This window comes from Amyelois transitella, chromosome 14 (genome assembly GCF_032362555.1).
Source record: "Amyelois transitella isolate CPQ chromosome 14, ilAmyTran1.1, whole genome shotgun sequence".
NCBI lineage: Eukaryota > Metazoa > Arthropoda > Insecta > Lepidoptera > Pyralidae > Amyelois > Amyelois transitella.
Window position 1 is genome coordinate 6229459 of NC_083517.1, and position 21091 is coordinate 6250549.

The window sequence follows — 21091 nt, forward strand, 5'->3', positions numbered from 1 at the left end:
CTATAATACTGAAACGCGAAAGTTGTAAGGAAGTGTCGATGTGCTTTGTTATAAAGAATACGCAATATCTATTGGACGGATTTTGATTCAATTTAGTAACCTGGAATAACAAGTTGGTTTCATACATTTTACCCCGAAATTTATACGGGAACAAAGCCCCGGGGCGCATCTAGTATCAGGAAAATATTACTTGATAGATCATAGGGAAGAATAGTCAGGAAATTTCAAGTGTGAAAATTATTTGTTAAGATTGTAATATGAAATTAGATGATAGAGAGAAAAATCACAAATGTGTTCGGTAGCTTCAAACCAATCTGCCTATAGTTTGGTTGTAGCAACTGATTGCAATGCAACAAAATTGCTATGTAAGACTTGGAAATAGGAGATAATTTTGAAATCATAATAAAAATTGTCAATTTAATAATACAGATTTCTCTGCCACATCTATTGAGTGAGTGGTAGTAATCTACTAGAAGATAAAACTATTTTTTTTAACAAATTCGGGTACATTACTAATTTACAGAAAAAGAACTAGGTTGATTAGGTACTTCGTGTCGGGCAAATAGCTGATTTTTTTAAATTATCTTTAACAAGTCCTCAAATTAGCAAAAGCCGGCGTGTAACCCATTAAAGACAAAAAGTACCATTTATTTAAAGGGCTTCAGATTTAGTGATATTGTTTTATATGTAATATCCAGTTCTAATCCATCCAGTCACATACTTACCCAATATTTATTCGTAGTTACAATTTAGGTAGACCTTATATCTTAAGAACCAAATATACTTTTTGTAACATAAACAGGAAACGGTGATTTACTCTTAAAGTATTAAAAGTTAACCTAATAACCTAAATGGCCTAAAAAACTTTTACTTATGTATTCCTGCAAACTGCCAATTTTAAATTTATTTAATTCTATCCATAATTTTAACTTATTTTATAATTCATCGTGTTATAATGTTCCAATATTCCTTTCCTCTCAATCTTTTTTATGGTATTGTTAGTTTCGACCCTATCCGCTCGCATATCATAGTGAAGGTAAGCACAGAATTCTTCTTAAGTATGTAGAAAAACCGGCTGCCCAAAAACAAATTAGATAGATAGATAAAACTCTTTATTGCACCATAAGAGAAAACATACAAAACAACACAAAGCAGATAAAGTATATGGTACAAAGGCGGACTTATCGCTAAAGCAATCTCTTCCAGTCAACCTTTGGGTGGAAGGAAACCAAACAGGAGATCGGCGTTGGCGCAGAACAAGATAAATAAATGTTTGAACACAATAAGATACATACTACTAATAAAATATATATATACATACATACAGAATATATATCTATATACATACATACATACATATGATCACGTCTATATCCCTTGCGGGGTAGACAGAGCCAACAGTCTTGAAAAGACTGAATGGCCACGTTCAGCTATTTGGCTTAATGATAGAACCGAGATTCAAATAGTGACAGGTTGCTAGCCCATCGCCTAAAAGAGGAATCCTAAGTTTATAAGCCTATCCCTTAGTCGCCTTTTACGACATCCATGGGAAAGAGATGGAGTGGTCCTATTCTTTTTTGTAATAGTGCCGGGAACCACACGGCACTGCCGGGAACCACACGGCACTGCCGGGAACCACACGGTTATAATACATATAAAACAAATTAAAACAAATTAACCGGATTAAACACCTTTTTCCTGTCTAGACTAAATGCTAATATCACATGCTAAATGTACGTGTTGGGCGACCACTTGCTACAGAAGTATAGGTACAACAAATAGAAATATATTATTGTATCTATATTATAATCTCTCCTTTGCAAGAAGTTTAGCCAAAATAGCCAGTTGATGTCTTTTGTACCGTATGTTAATCATGTGGCAATGCCGCGTGGTTTCTTGCATTTCAGAATAGAACCACTCGATATCATTCCCATTGGTGTCGTAAACTTGAGTGCCTCGTGTAGGCTTTGGGCTAGCAAACTGTAACTATTTGAATCTCAATTTCATCGTAAAGTTGAACGTGGCCTTTCAGTATTTTCAAGACAGTAGGCCCTGTCTACTCACAAGGGATATAGACGTGTGTGACTATATGTTTTTATGTACCTATGTTCGTTCAGTTTCTACTTATCTACTTATTATAAATAATTATTCTAATGGTAAGTATACATATTATCATTAATAATGTATCTTACAGTTTTACTTTATATAAAAACACAACGACTACACATTATAATTATAAATACACACTACACATTATAATTATATTATCCGTACTACATGCATGCGAAAAAGCCGTCTTTTTTCACATGCATAATAGCATATATGCATAATAAGAAACATTAGTAATGACAATATGGTACTTACTATTAGAATAATTAATTATAATAAGTAACAAACAAAAACACAATAATACTTTTTTGCTGTAGCAAAACTAAAAGGAATGCTTCAAAGACTTCGGTTCGATTTGAGTATGGCAAATCCGCTAAAAGACGTAATTCGCTAGGTAAAATCATCCTCCTGGCAATTGTTCGAACTGCGTCCTCCCTATAATGGAGCCCCAGGATACGCCTATTACTAGGTAATAAGTATTCAACTCAAAGGGAGACTCAAAAGGACTCTTGTCTGAGCTCCAACATGGGGTTAGGTTAGGGGGGCATTAGGTGAACTAAGTCACTTACGACTTACTTACTTCTGTGATCATCGACCAAGCCAAGACATATAAGGGAGAGAGATGAAGTGGTCCTTTTCTAAAGTACTAAGTCACAAAATTATTGGCGACTAAATAATATTTCATGAGACTCCATACGCCTGAGTAACTTAAATATCAAAGATACTCTAATTTTTTAACAGGCGTTCGATCTCAAGCAGACTAGCATAGTGAAGTACACTAAAATACTTACGTAATGCTAATGACCCAGTGACTCAACCTGAATAGTCAAAGTTTGGTTTTAATAAAGTTAATTATTTAAGTAAGAAGATACTAATTAATTTAACATAAAATTTCGCCATCGGATTCATTCGACTTGATTTAGTCTACTGTTTACGTTATTCGGGACTAATACCATTGATTGAGTTGTTCTTTAAAGTAAGCTCCAGTTCTATATGTATATCTGCTTTGTGCTGTTTTGTATGATTTACTCTTATGGTGCAATAAAAAGTTTTATCTGCCTATCTTGTGTTACAATAATACTATATGTTTGAAACAAATACTTATAAAGTCAAACCTTCAAGATTCAGGGCAATCAGAAAGAGTTCTATTTTCATTGACTACTTAATCGGGGATCGAACCCGAGACCCTGGGACTCAGATACAAGAACACTAACACTGTGCTACACAGGTCGTCTTGAATCGTTTTATCAAACTGTTAAAACTCGCATATTGTCTTTTTGTATGAATTCAAGAAATCTCTTTCTTGAATCCTTTTAAAATAAAAACGAAACATATAATCAGACAGAGTAGGTAGGTTATAAAAATGGCATATCCAATTTTTTTTTATGTCAGAGTTGCATCCGCGCGTCTTTAGTAGATATCTAATGAGAACTGATGAAGGATGAAAAACATTTCCTTTCAGTTAAATATAATTAAGCAAATATAAGAGCAAGTGATAATTGCATTATTATTTATTAGTAATTCGCCTGTGTATTTAGTATAACGTGCCACATAACGAAGTAGGTCAATACTGATAACACCGAAACAGAGTCATCCCCGTTCAAGACACCTAACGGTGCTGTCTCGATCATAATAAAATTGTATCTACGTGACAGGGAAACTATTTAAATCGCGATTATTCTTTTAATACCAAATTGATGATGGAATCCATTACGGATTGTAGTTTTTAGCCCATATTATGGCGGTAATGACAACTAATATCGATCGATCCACTTGTGTATTATTAAATTACAAGCGTCGTCGTGCTTCCCACAGCGCAGTCCGTATCCGCGTTCGCGCCGTTTCGCACACCACCGCGTGCAACGCAAATAAATAAACAAATAACCGTAATACTTAAATAAATACGCTGCTAAAAAACAAGCTTCTAAACTTAATTTGATTAAACTTTTATTTTAAGTAATAATGTTATAAGATTTTTTAATTTACTTTTGTTTTGAAAAAAGTGAATCAAAATGGAGAAGACATTAGCCAAATTTCACGGTTCGAGACATAAAGAAAGTGGAAAAGAGAAGTATGAGTTCAGAACTGTGCATGTGAACTTGCCGCCCCCGACTCCTGTGGATATAGAGTTTAAAAATATAACACTCAAAGTGAAGGAAGGTCTCAAAAGGAAAAGTAAGTTTTATAGAAAATAAAAAATGCTGAAACTTGTTTAGATGCTTACTTAGAATAGCGCCACGCCATTGACCTCGCGGAATCCCCATTTTATACCTCCCCTTAAAGACATGTTATTTCTACTTTTTATACATATTAACATGACTTGCTATAATTACCCACATAACTGCACATCAGTTCGATTTCTATAGGTACATATTTTTTTACCACGGCAGGCAAATATTTGTAATACCATTTAATTTTTTCACCTATTGAAACTTTGAAGCTTAATAAAGTTTTAAATAAATGAATCAATCATAGGCGAGGTGGCACAGCTATTTTATGAGCCCACCATACATTGAAATAATACATAGGTACTTACTAGTACAAAAATACGAATGTAACGATTAAACTTTCGGCCTAGGCTACGAACCCTTAGCCTATATTAGCATTAGCCTGCAGGTCTTGTCTATCTTTTTGACTTGACAGTTTATTATATACTTAATTTACATACAATACATATAGGTTCCTTCAATATTGTTAATTATAGTTACTTCAATATAGTATAATGCAGCGTTCCGGCAGAGTCGATATTGTGAGTTCGAATTTTGGCTGCCTCCATTCAGATCCTTGAAGGCATTAAAATTTTGGCGGTGAAGGTAAGCCGGTGGCGCTCAAATTTTTGTTTGATACTACATAGAAATCTGAATTCCGGTTTCATTATAATCCTATATGCGAGGTCAGACGGAAGTAGCTTCGTGTAAAAACCAGACTTTACCCAATTCAGAATGAAATGAAGTGAAAAAGTTGAAAATGAAAAGAAAAAGTTTATTTGTTGAACTCCTTTACAGTATCTGATTTTGAATGGGATCTCCATTTATGTATAAATACTTGTGTTCAAAAGAAGGAGAAGTGTACTAATCCATTTTCTTTGGACACAGATCTTTGGATTAGTGGTGGAAACCAATCACCACGTATAATCCCGCCATTATCCCTTACGCGGTAGGCAGATTCAGTTGGCAAAAAAATCAACGGCCACGTTGAGCCGAATGATTACTGATAGGTTCTATGCTGGTTATGAAGTAAAGAAAATTTTAATTGTAGACTAATAGTTCACAATCACGTTAACAGCAACAAGAAGAAGTGACAGAACAAGTTTGTTCAGTAAGTAAGTTGACTGCAGCGTTTTCATCAACGACGTTACCTTCACAAAGTTTAGTCTTGATGTCTCTAATTATTATAAGAAAGATGATTCGGTGCATCAGAATCGTTTACATTAGCTTACAATTTTTATCTAGTGTTCCGATGTACTTAAACCACGACACATAAAAACGGTTTTTGACCCTTGACATAAGGGATTGCAATATCGGTTGATTAGTCAGAAACGCGTATTCGATATTTCTTAAAATATTTGAAGTAACAAACTTCAAACATTGTTTTACATTTGGTGACTCGGTCAATACTTTGACCAATGTTTGTGATCAATTCTAATGCAATAAATAGAGTCAAAAATATTGAAAATTCACAATGTAAGAAGGTATCAGCCATGTAAGAGAGGGATAGAGAGCACCCAAATGAATGCAATCCTTTGGCAAAGGGAAGCGGGATTATAAATTGGAGACAAACATTTAAACCCAAACAGGTTTGTGTAAATTATCCATGCAAATAGAACCTTAAGGTATGTACATATTATGAACAGCTTAGGATAATAACTTCAGGGGATGTACCGAAATGTTTGTATTTGTAAAATCACCTGTTTTTTAATATCTTGATTGATTATAGCCTCTTTTTTATAAATATTGACTAAGCATTAATGAATATTGAATAAATAGAGACTAATAACACAAATTGACATACTCACAAATGGCATAAGTTTCCTTGTTTATATAATAAAATAAACACGTTCTCATATGTACTTCTTACACATCCATTTACAATGGAGAATATGCCTATTTTATATCTTATTCCTTTTTAGTATTTATGAAGTTTAATTTAAATATAAAAGCCCTGACTTGTAAAAAAGTCCTTTGATTTAAAGGTTGATGTTATATGAGTGGATTTGCACCTTAAAATCTATATCCTTATACCTAATATAGTATTTTATACATAAAAGAAAACTGTTAGGACACTTGCTACCTATATTTTTACCCAGTTACAAAATTGGATATCATCGGTTAGTCTCAGTACTGCCTTTATTATTTAAAAAATTTACAGATATTTTTGCCGGCTATTCTTATTAAGTATTTACGCCATTCAGCATAATATTGTATGCTGTATGCTACCATGTACAATTGCTAGCATAAAAACCTTTTATAGAAAACAAGTACTGAAGGTAATTTTAAAACCTTGCTCAAGTTACGTCAAGTTACATTAAATGAAGTTTATTTTTACCGAATCATTTTAAATTTAAAAATACTGGCTAGTACCTATCCTATTTACTTATTTTTTTTACTGATTTTTTTAACAATGTCTTGGAAGCATAGTTATCTGCACCTATAGAAAAGGATTATTAAGCGCAGGTAGTTTAAACGCACGTTCTGATGTTGTAGCGAAAAATTGGATCAATGAAATAACAATAAACCCGACATTGGGCTGAATAAGAAAAAGAAATTTCAAATAACAAATACCCACTCGCGGGCACCGATTCCCACCCTATCGAAAATACTTTCAGCCAAAGTTAGTTCTTACTTTTCTAAACTAATTTATATTAGTGTTTATACACTTATTTCAAAATGTTTTTTTTCTGTCTAACATAATAATGGATGTCATAAAAACGAGTAAGGGAAAGGCTTATAAGCTTTAGATTCTTCGTTGAGGCGATGAGCTAGCAATCATGTTACTTTTGGAATCTGAAATCTATTATTACTTAAGCCAAAAAACTGAACGTGGCCTTTCAGTCTTTTCAAGACTGTTAACTTTGTCTGCCCTACAGAGGATATAGACGTGATTATACGTATGTATGTAAATGGGTTTGTATATTTTTGTTTGTTATATCGCTATGCTTTATTTTCTTACCTTCTTTTTAAATATTAAACGACTCATGATGTCGATCTAAGAAGGACGGATTCCTTTCGTACCAGAAAAAAAATATTGTTGACTATAACTGGAGGAAAAAAATAGTTCTGGATATATAATTCACGTGTCAGAGTCCTACTCGTGACGCAGTAACTCGTGACATTGCCTCATTACTGATATTGACCCATTTGCGACTAGTGACCACTGGCCGATAGGTACATATCGTGTTTCTAACACTGCGACTTCGTAACTCCTGTTTCGAAATCAACACATATTTTAAAACTACATACATATTTCTGACATAGGTACATGCGTCTTTACTAGAGGGTTAATCAGCTATACTGTATCTTGCCACGATTTATGCATACTTCTGTAAACTCTATTTGTACTAGTGTAGTGTATGTAGTAGTGTACAAAAGTAATTCAAATAGATTACAACTCAGCTGTATTTTTTAATAATATCCTTTTTTATACACACATATAATCACAACTTTATCTCTCATGGGGTAGACAGAACCAACAGTCTTACAAAGACTGAAAGGCTACGTTTAGCTGCATTACGTTTAGATGAAATTGAGATTCAAATAGTGACAGGTTGCTACCCATCGCCTAAAAGAATCCCAAGTTTTTTAGCCAATCCCTTAGTCGCCTCTACGACATCTATGGCTATATTTTGATTTATTTATATACTGAATAGGTATATTGTAGAGATCCCTCTGTCAGAGTCTGTTCTATTGCCTAGTTTTTATAGATTACGTGTAGATTTTATTGACTATAGTTAGCTTCTTACTTTATTAATTAACAATTGAGTAACACTATATGTCACACTCGTTTGAAGGATACTATGCTCAATAATTTCTCACTTTTTATCTACAAAATATCCAATTCTCATCTTATAAACGGATCATGTAGGGTGAAAATAAACATTGTTTGATTGTCTCGTAACTGAGCATGAAATATAAAGGTTAAAGGTTAAAAATTCTGTAAACCTCTGAGCATATTTAGCTACTGTGTAAATGTGTAAGTACATTATGCATGCATGTATGATAATCGGTTAATTTTGTAATAATGCCGCTACCTTTTGCTTTCCCAATAAATATATATAGCAAAAGGTGTATATACTTACTCGTACTTAGATGACTATATTACCTGTTAAATCACTGAATCTATTTTGAATGAATCTTCGCACAGACTTAAAAAATGACATGGACAATTGTTTTTGTTGATTGCAGTTTAGCGTAGGCAGACCATCGGGTGAAAGCTCTTCTGTTTTTACATAACCCGTTTCATTATAAGGGGGTTCTTAATTTTAGACTACTAAATAAATTATGGTTATTGGTAACTTAGAACCAAAGCACCTTGGCCCGCTCAGAACAGCAGCCCAAAATATAGCTTTGATAATATTCATGCATGCACTGTAGGTATAGTAGGCTTAACGGGAAACTTGGGCTTGGAGCCAAGAACATGCAAGAATGTATCCTTTCGTAACATAAAAAATATCAATCAATAATAAGTAAAGTACGTGAATATTTATTGCATGAGCAAATTGAGCAAGGTTTCCAATTAGGTAGGTACTTGAACCAAATGAAACAAATGGCTACATTACCTATATCTGTAGGTATAGATATAGGTAATGTAGGCATTTGTTTGTTTTGCGTCGATGTTGTAACTTTGCCCTTTGTTTTTAAAATTTCGTCATACATTTTAACATATTACTTCATATCTTTATCTCTTACTAGCTGACTTCGTACACGTGGAAGAGTCTGTCATGGTTATTCTCCGTTGTATGTATGCTACACAGGGTGTTATGTTTTTTTTTTGTACAAACTTTTATGATAACACCGTATTTTTGACGTACTGTTTTATTCAATTCATAAAACACCCAATGAAATCTTTTCCTGACCTTTTGTTTTTGTTTAATACTTTAATTTCGACCAAATTTGATTTCCATAAAAACGGTTCTAGTGAGTTTATCTTAAAAGTTAGACATATACTGTCGCGAACATTTTTTTAAGATTATTTCAAGAGGAATAATTCTTTCATACACATATTTTTGGTATCTTGAACCGTTTTCGCAGCACACGCAACGGATAATTCAAGGATATTCATCCTATAATAATTTTTCCCGTTTTTTTCACATTTTCCATTATTACTTCGTTTCATAGAGTTGCAGCGTCATGGTTTATAGCCTATATATAGCCTTCCTCGATAAATGATTTATTAAACACAAAAATAATTTTTCAAATCAAACCAGTAGTTCCTGAGATTAGCGCGTTCAAACAAGCAAACAAACAAGTTCTCCAGCTTTTTAATATTTGTATAGATAGGGTAGACAGAGCTAAAATAATATTAGCAGCCACGTTTTGCATCGACAATCCGCGCCGGAAACAAGCAGATGGCATACACTAATTAATTAATAAATTTCTATGTTATTTTCTTCTATTCACGGATATATCTGAAACATTACGTGACGACTAACTGCAATATTTGACCTACAGTGACATTGTTATCTATTCAGATAAATAATTTCAAGGGTAATGCATTTTGATTACAAATGCATTGGTAATCACAAAGAAAATAGTTTCCGTATACTTCGTTTGCGACACAAAGACGGAGTCGCATATCACTACATAGTATAAAACAAAGTCGCTATTTTAGTCTGTTTGTCTGTATGCTTAAATCTTTAAAATTACGCAACGGATTTTGATGCGGTTTTTTGTAACAGGTAGAGTGATTCAAGAGGAAGGTTTTTATGTATAATAACATTTATAATTTTGCACCCGTGCGAAGCTAGTAATTTATAAAAATAACACTAAACAAAACGCTTCATTATTCTGACGGCCCACATATTTTTTCCTTTTGGTTGGCAGATTGAGCATAACTTGAAACCCTTAATACAGTAGATCTTATATATAAAATTATCATGTCACAATGTCCGTTCCCGTACTCCTCCGAAACGGCTTGACCGATTCTCATTAAATTTTGTGGGCATATTGAGTAGGTCTGAGAATCGGCCAACATCTGTTTTTCATACCTCTAAGTGATAAGGGTTGTTCACCCTTAACATTTTTTCTAACTAGAAATTACTTAAAAAATATTTATATGGTAAAACAACGTTTGCCGGGACAACTAGTAATATATATATTATTACCAAGTGGTTTTATTTAAGAATAATTGATTTTAGCCTTTTTTCAAAAATATATACAAATAACATCATTTAATTAAAGACGAAAAGAAAAATATCCTTTTTTTATCAAAGAACAAAAGTTATTAACCATCGGGCTACCGCTTCATTGACCAAGCGTAAATATACATATAGTTTCAGAAGTTACTTTGTTTAATTTTACCATATATTGTTGATTAATTATGTTGCAGTAATTATGTGCAATAAAGGAAATGTAATAATAGGTAACTACTTAAATTCATACTTTGTTATTATATAATTACGTTGTTTTTATTTAATTCCAAGAATCACCGACCAAAAATGACTTCAGTAGTTTTCTTGATTCTTATTCATACAGCTGCCTCTAATATAAAATATATACAATTACGCGACATAGATTGAGCTAACCCCTAACTACTACGCACTTAATTTTATAATAAAATAAATATATACTAGATAATCATCCCAGAGCCAGGCCAATCAGAAAATAATAATAATCATGACCTGACCGGGGATCGAACCCGGGGTCTTTTGATTCAGAGGCGAGATTACAACTGAGTAATAAGCCGTCTATTAATTAAAAATATTCACTTGATTTCTTATTAGCTATATCTATCTTCATACTCCACACTATATGTATGTATGTAAGTAAATTTCCTTAACAGATCTGTAACAAACAAACGAACTCTCTTTCGCATTTTTTGGGTGCCGTGGTAAACCCTTTAAAACTATATATTTCGCCATGTCTCTCAGTCTGCCCACGGTTTTACTCAGAGACTATAGTGGTGACTAAGTGGAAGAAAGCTGTAATTTGGTATGGGTATGTATAGTAATAATCCCAAAAAAGTAGTAGAAATAATCTTTCTTTTTATTTAGGTAAGTTCACATACAAGTAAAGTTTTATACTTTATATTTTTCCACTAACTCATCGTTTAGGACACTATTGAGTAGGTAGGTATATTATGAAACTGAGAAAAATACCTAAGACATTATTAGTCAAAAGTGGGACCGGACAAGTTTTTTAAATGAGTGCTATGACGCACAACCTACTAGGTATTCCTACTACATATCTATTTATTTCAATTAGACTTTGATATACAATTAATTTACTTGGTAACTTCCAGGTCGTTCAGTAATGAAAGTTTAATTGGTGGCATTATAAAATTGTATAAATTATGTTTTGTTAAGGTCAGACTAAGGTCAAGTCTGGCGATCAATATGTATTATTATAGCTGTCATAGTTCTAAATTATAAAGTACTTTAAACCAATCGTTAAAAAAATTACGTACGTGGAAATGAGAACGGGTTTGGTGACAAACATATATGCATATAAAATATATGTTACTGGAAATGAAACAAGTTTGAGAGTGATATATCGAAAATCGATTGTACCTATGTGAGAAACGAAATGGACGGCGCGGCGTATGAAGTTCAAGATTAAGACCTTGCATCCATTTGCAACTTAAATTATTGAATATTATTTGAAAATTATTACTAATCACATTATGTTAATGTTGCGGAAGACGGAAGTTCTACTCAAAATCTCTTTCAAATTAATTCTCGTTCTTTTTCAAAACTAAATAAGTGTAAAACCAAATTTTATGTATTAAAAGAATTCTAAAAAGCAAGACAAATCGTGGTATTATTATATGTAAAAATTAATAATTAAATAAAAAAAACGAAAAATAAATTTAATATGTATAGGTACTTAAGATTTTTTATTTTTCTTATTGAATTAATGTTAAGTTGGTTTTCTTTCGATATCCGTGCTTGAAAGGAAAGACATTGTTCTACTTGAATACCTTTATAATGGTGTTTGCATGTTGCAGGTAAGCTAAGAGATAAACATAACACGTCCATATACCTTGCGGCATAGACAGCCAACAGTCTTGAAATGTCTGAAAGGCCACGTTCAGTTGTATGGCTTACTGATGTAATTAGGATTCAAAGTAACAGCTTGCTAGCCTTATTATTGGCCTGCTAATTATGCTATTAACGTGCTGCGGTATAGATGACCAATACATTTACGATTCACACACGCTATCAAAAGCATACACTACATACTTACGGCAGAAAGGTAAATGTGTACTCGCCACTATTTCCACAAGTTACTTTGTTATGTGTACCTTTATTCATTAGAAACAATTGCACCGCTTATTTACAACAATGCCCTTGCATTGTTGCATTCTCATTGGAAGATAATTGGACACTGCTAATTATTGGCAAGTATCTTAACAAGCGATCATTTATGATTATTAACACTTTTTTTTAATAAATGACACGACTCGAGCGAGCTATAATTCATAAGATAAACATAATGTCGTAATCATAAGATGTAAGAATGTAATTGTAGTAAATTAATAATGTAAGATTATGATAAACATTAAATGATTATATTATTCAAAAGTTGATTAACTTCCCAAAAAATCCCATTCTTTTTGTGGGCGATTGGCTTGCAACCAGTCACTATTTGCAAACAGTTAACGTGGCCATTCAGTCGTTTCAAGACTGTTGGTTATATCTACTCCGCAGGAGATAAAGACGTGATTCTATGTATGTACGAATTATTCAAGTTATAAACAGAGGTTCTATCGCGCCTCTTAAAAAAAAGTAACCAAAGGCATATCAGTTTGCACTGCGCCTGAGTGGTCTATAATATTTGCTATTTGAAATAATTTTAATTTTTTCAGTACATAAACTATGGCATTGGTTATCCAAGAAATTTGTGTTACAAACTTTTTGCATATTTTTTGTATGAGTAGGACCTATTCGAAAAAAAGGTTTATTATGCGTGTTATTTTCCACTTGACATTCATTTTAATTATTCAAATTTTTTAGAAAAAATTACTAAGTACGTCTTTATGAGATAATACGAGAGATACAATCGTAAATGGTATATTATGGTATTTGGTTATTTTAAATGAGACAAAAGGTAGTTAATAATTTATTAATAAAGACCTACACAGTGAGTCATATGACTTAAGCATATGTGATATCCGTCCCATTCATATTTTATATTCTTGTGTGTGTCATATATTTGTACCTACAATGTAGGAATCTAATTATCAAATCCATTTTCAATTTTCTCGGGTTGCATAAGTGATCAATACAATTATTATTATAAAAAGATATTATTATTATTGCCAAAATTGTAGACTTTGTTGCTTTTATAACTTCATAATTATTTTATTTCTTTCTGAATATTTTTTAAGATTCATGTGCATAGAAAATTACAAACATACTACACTATCACAATATATTTAAATGCTCTAAAACACACCTAAACTTATATTTTTCAAAATGAATTTGAACCTTTTAAATTTCTGTTTTAATAAGTTTTGTATACCTATACGAGTTGTATATTTGAAACGCTAACAGTCTCACTGTTGACAAAATACAAGCACTACCTACCATTCTAAGTATAACTATTTAATCATTGCTTGGTTTGTAGTATTGGTTGTAATGTTCAGGGGTCAGATTTGTTGACCTTTTGCATGTATATAAAAAAACACACACAGAACACAAAAACATACTAGTAACTTATGTGATGTTATTGAAATTTTAACATTTAAATAGCGCAGGCAAACAATTGCAAACTGGTTTGTTTAAGAAGTTTTGTTTTAATTTATTTTTAGATAATTAAGTATCCTTCTGCCTCCTCTTTGCTAAGAACGAGTACCTACTTTTCGGTTTTTTTAAACCGTTTTATGTATTCCAAATCTACTCGTATATTATCTTCCTGTTAATGAAAGTGGAATGTGGTATGCATGAAAATATAGGGACTATACTTATAATATGTAGTGATTTAACAATAGCGTCACTTGTATTGTTGCCTGAATATCCTGATTTCGTCACGATATTACTGTTTTACTTTAAAACAGTTACAGCCGCAGTGGGATTAGAGCCCCGGTTATTTGGATGGTTAGGCTTTCGAGCCGGATACATTAACCACTTCCCGTTCCGTCCTACAATTATTTATAATTACCTAATAACATTGTACAACGTATTGCAGTAAACACAGAAAATAATAATTGAAATTGTAATTTCTTTAAAAACGTTATTGAACAGCTCGGTCCCATGAGAGGATTACCTGTGTAATTATATCCATTTATCTTCGTTTTTTGTTGTTTACTCTTGACAGAGTGGTCGTGGTCGTCAGTCAGGAACAGGTTGAGTAAAACATCGCCATTGTTGTTTGAATTTACGTAGTGATTAGGGTTTTCTCGTCGTCCTATATCTATGCTTTCCCAACTCCTGCATAGCCGGTATATATTTGCCACCGTTCATAGCCTGGCAATTATTCAGATATAAATTATTTAGTTTGTTCTATATAATGAGTAACAGACAGAGATAGACGTACATATAATCACGCATTTATCCCTTACGGGATAGATAGAGTCAACAGTCTTGAAGGGTCTGATAATCCACGTCAACTGTATGGCTTAATGATGGAATTGACATTCAAAAATTGACAGATTGCTAGCCATCGCCTACAAGATAAACATCAAGTTTTTAGCCATTCCCTTGATTGAGTTTCATGATGAGAGGTGACTATAAAAATCTCCATACGCATCGCATAATCACGAGTTGCCGGAACAGGGCTGGTAATGTTCAGCTGAATCATTGCAGTCATCGCGTGTTAGCCTCGTGACTGACTAAATACTGTAAATAGTGTTATTAGGGATTTACCTCATTTTACCCACGGCAAACTGTCTGATGGATGCTTTGTTAGGTGACGGATGTGGTTCATTTCATTTATATTATCTAAAAGAAAATTATTCTTATTAGTATAAAAAACCAAAGTGTGTGGCAGCTGTTTACTTCTCTGTCTTTTAGATGTCAATTAAGGGAAAGGCTAATAAACTTGAGCAATCTGTCACTATTCTCTCTCAGAACCTCAATTCCATCATTAAGTCATGCAGAAATACAGTGTTTTCAAGACTGTAGATTCTGTGTACCCCGTAAAGGATAAAGACTAAATGTATGAATGTTATACATAATATGTTACTCGTCTTCTCTTAATTCGGAAAAACAGTAAAAAAAGGGTCGCAGCTAAGTAAATACCTAGTTGTGATGGTGACCCTTGTTTTAGAAACCTAAAAATCTGTCACACATAACATTTGTAACAGACTCCTCTAGACTAACAGACTCTTTCACTATCTAATGAAAACAAATAAACTAACTATATAATAATCTATGAAAGATTTATACATTTATCATCTAGAACAATTCACCAGGAATTGTTCTAGATGACGATGCATCTATAAATATCACTTATCACAGCATATTCACGATTGTATTATTACCGTTGGTTCGGGGTCCGCTGAAGATAAAGGATACATACATACATATAATCACGTCTATATACCTTGCGGCGTAGACAGAGCCAACAGTCTAGATAAAGGATATACCTACTAAACTAACTTTGACAAGATTGGCCTAAGTTTAGTTGCAACCAACTGATTTTAGTTAGGATTAGTTTTGCGACATCCACATGAAGATATGCATTTCCCTGCTGGCGTAAAAAAATTAACTCAATAACTATAAAATCCTCGAGTTAATAAAAGTATAAAGTATTAACTTTAGATACTTTTAGTAGCACAGTTACAGCCTGGGCAAAGAATAAAATTATCATTCCTCTACCTAAATGATTCTGAAGATAGAGATAAACAGTGGCCGTAGGTATAATTACAATTTAATATAATTCTTGCGACAAAGTGCACTGCTTCCTTAGCTATTGTTATAAGCTATAATTTAAACAATTATCTCATTATAATGGTAAACTTTGCTATGTGGTTCACTGTACATATTTTTTCTCTCAGCTAATATTCTGATTGTGTGTTGGTTTTATTCCATTGCTGGATAAATATCTCCCGTTCTGTTCTCCATTGATTTATATCTTAGGCCAAATCAAAAACAGAATAAAAATGATGTACGAAAATGACTTCAGCAGTGCAAGATGTTGGCGCCTAAATATTTTAAAATATTCTAGTCAGCATCAAGCTGGTATTTATTATCTTCCCTTTCGCTCTACTTTTAATAAAAGAGAGTTAAAGCAGAATACTTGCCAACGTTCGTAACCCCCAAAGATAGACCATATAGATTCCTCACTCGTAGGCAGCACGCTCCTACGACCTTGGTCTACGATAGTGCTACGGATCCTTACTACAGAAACAACACAAATAATAAACGGTTTTATGTTAAACATACATTGCAATGTTTAATATAAATGTACTAAAAACCAAAAAATAATAAAATAGATACAGTCGTGGGAATTATAAACATATGCATAGACTAGACTAAAATAAAACCGTGGGGCACGTCAATTGTCTACAAATTATAGACTTAATGTGCGATGGAAGAATCGTTTAATTCGTCGTTAGGCAGTTGGCCCGCAGACGGTGCGCAAATTACTTACTATTTTGCTGGCTAGCGAGGAATCGTTTCACTGCTCGTAGTTTGTCTTTAATCGACAAAACTTATGATAAAAGTACTACTCGCTCAACATTATGAAACCCTAAAACTCGCTTAATCGAGCTTGCTTACTTGTTTCCACATTCTAGCCCTACTTATCACACGTCCATCGTTGTCGGTTGAACAACTGCCTAATTATAGTGTAACATTACAAAACAAACATTTTAATCAACGATTGTAGACAATTGACGTGCCCCACGGTTTTATTTTAGTCTAGTCTATGCATATGTTTATAATTCCCACGACTGTATCTATTTTATTATTTTTTGGTTTTTAGTACATTTATATTAAACATTGCAATGTATGTTTAACATAAAACCGTTTAACTTAAAAAGTTTTTTTACCTATTTTTATTTTCTAGTTTTTAGTTGTAACGAATAAACTCAAAAACTACTGGACCGATTTGAATGAAATTTGGCACAGGGATAGACTTAACCTTCAGGAGTAACATAGGCTACATTTTATCCCACTGCTTAGATTTTAATTTTGAATAGTAAATTGTATTCTACTTGTTGAGACCTTTCATTTGATACCCATTTTGATGGGATTGATAAAACCTAAGTTATCCGCCATTTTGTAGAGGCCGCCATCTTGGATTTCAATTTTTTATAGTATATTGTATTCTGCTTGTTGAGCCCTTTCATTTGATACCCATATTGCTGGGATTAATGAAACCTAAATTATCCGCCATTTTGTAACGGCGGCCATCTTGAATTTATAATGATCACTCACTACATAGTATAAAACAAAGTCGCCCATTTTGTCTGTAGTCCCTTCGTATGCATAAAACTTTAAAACTACGCAACGGATTTTGATGCGGTTTTCACTAATAGAAAGAGTATTTTCTCCGACAGGTTTTTATATATAATTGAAATACATTGAAACTATATTAGCTGAGTTATAGCGATTTATGTCCAAGAAGTCAGAAAAAAAATCTAATTGAAGATTGCATTTGTGCGTGCGCCGCTTATACCGTTGGATACAAGTAAGAACAATGTATAGCAAAAACATTGGTCTTTATTAGTTCTACAAAAAAGTCCGCGATGACATATATCCAGCTTTTTTATTTAAGTCACAAAAACTACTTTTCTGTATTAAAAAAACATTTAATTCGTTGGGTGATGTTTAACTGGTGATATAACCAATAATACATATATCCTTATCAAAATAAGTAAGTTCATCATCACGAGCATTTAATTTAGATTATTTTTGCAGTTTACAGTGTGTTATTTAGACATATAGTTTAGGAGATATCACGATATTAGTATTGCGGCACGGTACGGGCCGGCCGCGGCGGCGGGGGCAGCGTCCCTATAAAGAGTCACAGAAACCAAAAAACATTTTAATATTTTAAACGCGGTTAAGGGAAAGAGAAGTTAGTGTGAATTGAAAATTAGTATCCAATATGTGTTGGTGCGTTGACTGTATTTGTCGAAGTAGCGGGATACACGCAAACGAAGTTGCGCGGGTCAGCTAGTAATGAATAAACATAATTATATTGTCACCAAAATCCAAAGTGTATACAAAATTTCAGATTAATCGGTTGACAGGAAGAGGGTGAAATTTGAATTACTAAATTTGACCCAAGAATAAAACAAACGGGATGAGCTAAATAAAACCGTTTAAAAACTACAATTTGGCTACGATAATTGATAAACTTTAACTTAATTTTTGACTGTCTTTAAAGTTTGATTGTTTATGCAATATTTTATTATTACGAACATACATATTATAACCACGACTTTTTCCCAGCGACCAATCTCGGAAATACTATAAGGCCACTTTCGGTTGTATGGCTTGTTTTATACTTAGTTCACAAATATAAACTCGGACTGACATATAAACTCACAGCCTAAACCGCTAAGTCTAGAGACTTGAAATTTGGCGCGTAGGTCCTTTATATGGTCTAGGGGTGCACTGAGAAAGCAATATCATGATTTTTCTTTTATGCTGGCTGAGCAGCGGGCGTCTTCTACTGTAACTGTACTATTGAAATCATTTTAAATGAGTATTTACTTATACATGCATACATACATAAAATCACGCCTCTTTCCCGGAGGGGTAGGCAGAGACTACCTCTTTCCACTTGCCACGATCTCTGCATACTTCCTTCGCTTCATCCACATTCATTCGGTTTTTCGGTTTCGGGTACTTTTGACCTGACCTTTTACCAGGACGTCCTTAATTTGATCAAGATACGTTCGTCTAGGTCTTCCCACTCTGACCTTTCCCTCCACACTCTCCTTGTATATCTGCTTAGTCAACCTTTACTTATTGCGATTAATATTTCACGTTCATCGTATGGAGTGCCTCTAAATAAAAACTGTTCCATTGTGATTGTTATTCAGTGTTAGCGCAAACAATCAACATTCATCATTCTAAAATTTGAATAACATTCGCTTCGACTGAGTAGATGCTTATCCATGTCAAATTATTCGTGTTCACTATAATTACTGCATCATTTTTTGACAGTGTACTTACAAAAAGCGTCAGTGGTTGAAGAGTTAAGGCAGCCGACTAAAAAAGCGTAATGCACAGGTTTAACCCTACAAAGGCTAAAACTATTTCTTTTAAAAGTTGAAATGATTTGATTGCTAACTGATGCAAAGGAAAAATATTGTGAAACCTGCACTTTTAAGCAAATAGATGTGTAACAATGATCCAAATTGTTAAGCTTCCCCTTTAAAACATAAAGGCTCTTATGCATGCCTACATGCAAGACATTTGATTCTTTGAGGATTGACCAAAATTCTTACAGAACTGGGAAAAATTCTTACCAAGCGTTTTTTTTCAGCAAAGTCTAGAGAGATATATTTCAGGCCTGGGGATAGTGTAATAGATATTTTAACACGCCAGCAAATGGCAGGCAGAATATCTATACATACCTATAATAAAACAGTAAAAATATGTTGTCTGTACATTTAGTACCTATTTTTGACTGAAATGAATAATAGAAAGCAAAATTTTTTTATGTCTGTCTGTCTTTATGCATGATCACGCTTATCTCCTAAAGAACTGACGTTACGAAATTTCAAATTCAAAGTCATTTATCATTATACGACAGCAGTATACCTAAAACATATAAATATAAGTGAAAATCAGTTTGATAATATACATGCGTAATTCTCACGTAAAAAGATTTCTGGTTTGTTAGTCTACTTTATTGGTCACAAATAATTTACCTACTCGATAAGGTCACATATTTAAGTTTATATTAGGTACATATGATTAGTATATTGATTATTATGTTTCTCCTCTTGGATTTCACGGGTCTATACACCCCGGATTTTTCAGAGGCTTGCGTGGGGATATAAATCCAACACGTAGAGGCCCTTTGGAGAAGTCGATGTTATGTTGTTCTCCTGCCAAAACCCGTTCCCGGCCATATCAATAGACGATATGTCCATGAACAGGTATGTATATTGATTATTATTTTTGTAGATTCAACTCGAAATTTACGCGGACGAAGTTGCGTCTAGTATCAAAATAATGGATTATAAATAATTTCATATAAATAGTAGTTGCGATTTAGGTTCACACTGAAGCCGACTTATATTAATTCGTAAAATATGCTAAGTAACAGATTGTTTATACAAAAAAAAAGATAACAATAAGCTTAGTTTGACCTTACCTTAACATTTTGTTTATCTTGCTTCTTAATTCAATTCTGACAATATTTTGTCAATAATAAAAAATGAATATTAATTTTTTTCAATAATTTATTACTTCACCGAACAAATAACACGTCATAGTCTGCTGTATATATTTTCTGTTTGATAACGTAGCAATGTAATCGCTGTAAAAAATAGGCACGGTAATAGGATTTTATAGAATAAAAGTTCTTTATAGGTCTGGATAATTGTAGTTTAAAAATGTTATGCGGACAGCGACAAGCTGGCGGACCCGCGGGCAATACGTAAAGTTAGTACGTATTAAATGTATAATTTGAGTGAGTGAATCACTGGAATTCAAAGTACAATACAGTCAAAAATTATGCGCCGAAATTAGCATATACATGAACTACCTGGGAAGTATACATTTATGAACACAAGATTTTTTTTGGAATATTCCTATTGAAATAATCCTACTACTATTATAAAGGCGAAAGTTTGTATGGATGTTTGTTACTCTTTCACGCAAAAACTACTGAACCGATTACCATGAAATTTGGTATGT

The 21091-nt window shown here is 33.1% G+C and overlaps 1 protein-coding gene across 1 annotated transcript in view; it reads left to right on the forward strand.

Moving 5' to 3' along the window:
* The first annotated feature begins 3914 nt into the window (after positions 1–3914).
* LOC106132374 (dnaJ homolog subfamily C member 10) overlaps positions 3915–21091 on the forward strand; it is a 47067-nt gene continuing 29890 nt past the window's right edge. The window contains exon 1 of the mRNA XM_013331759.2: positions 3915–4284. Within this exon, the coding sequence (XP_013187213.1) occupies positions 4122–4284 (163 nt within the window). The 5' untranslated portion in view covers positions 3915–4121. The remainder of the gene's footprint in view (positions 4285–21091) is intronic.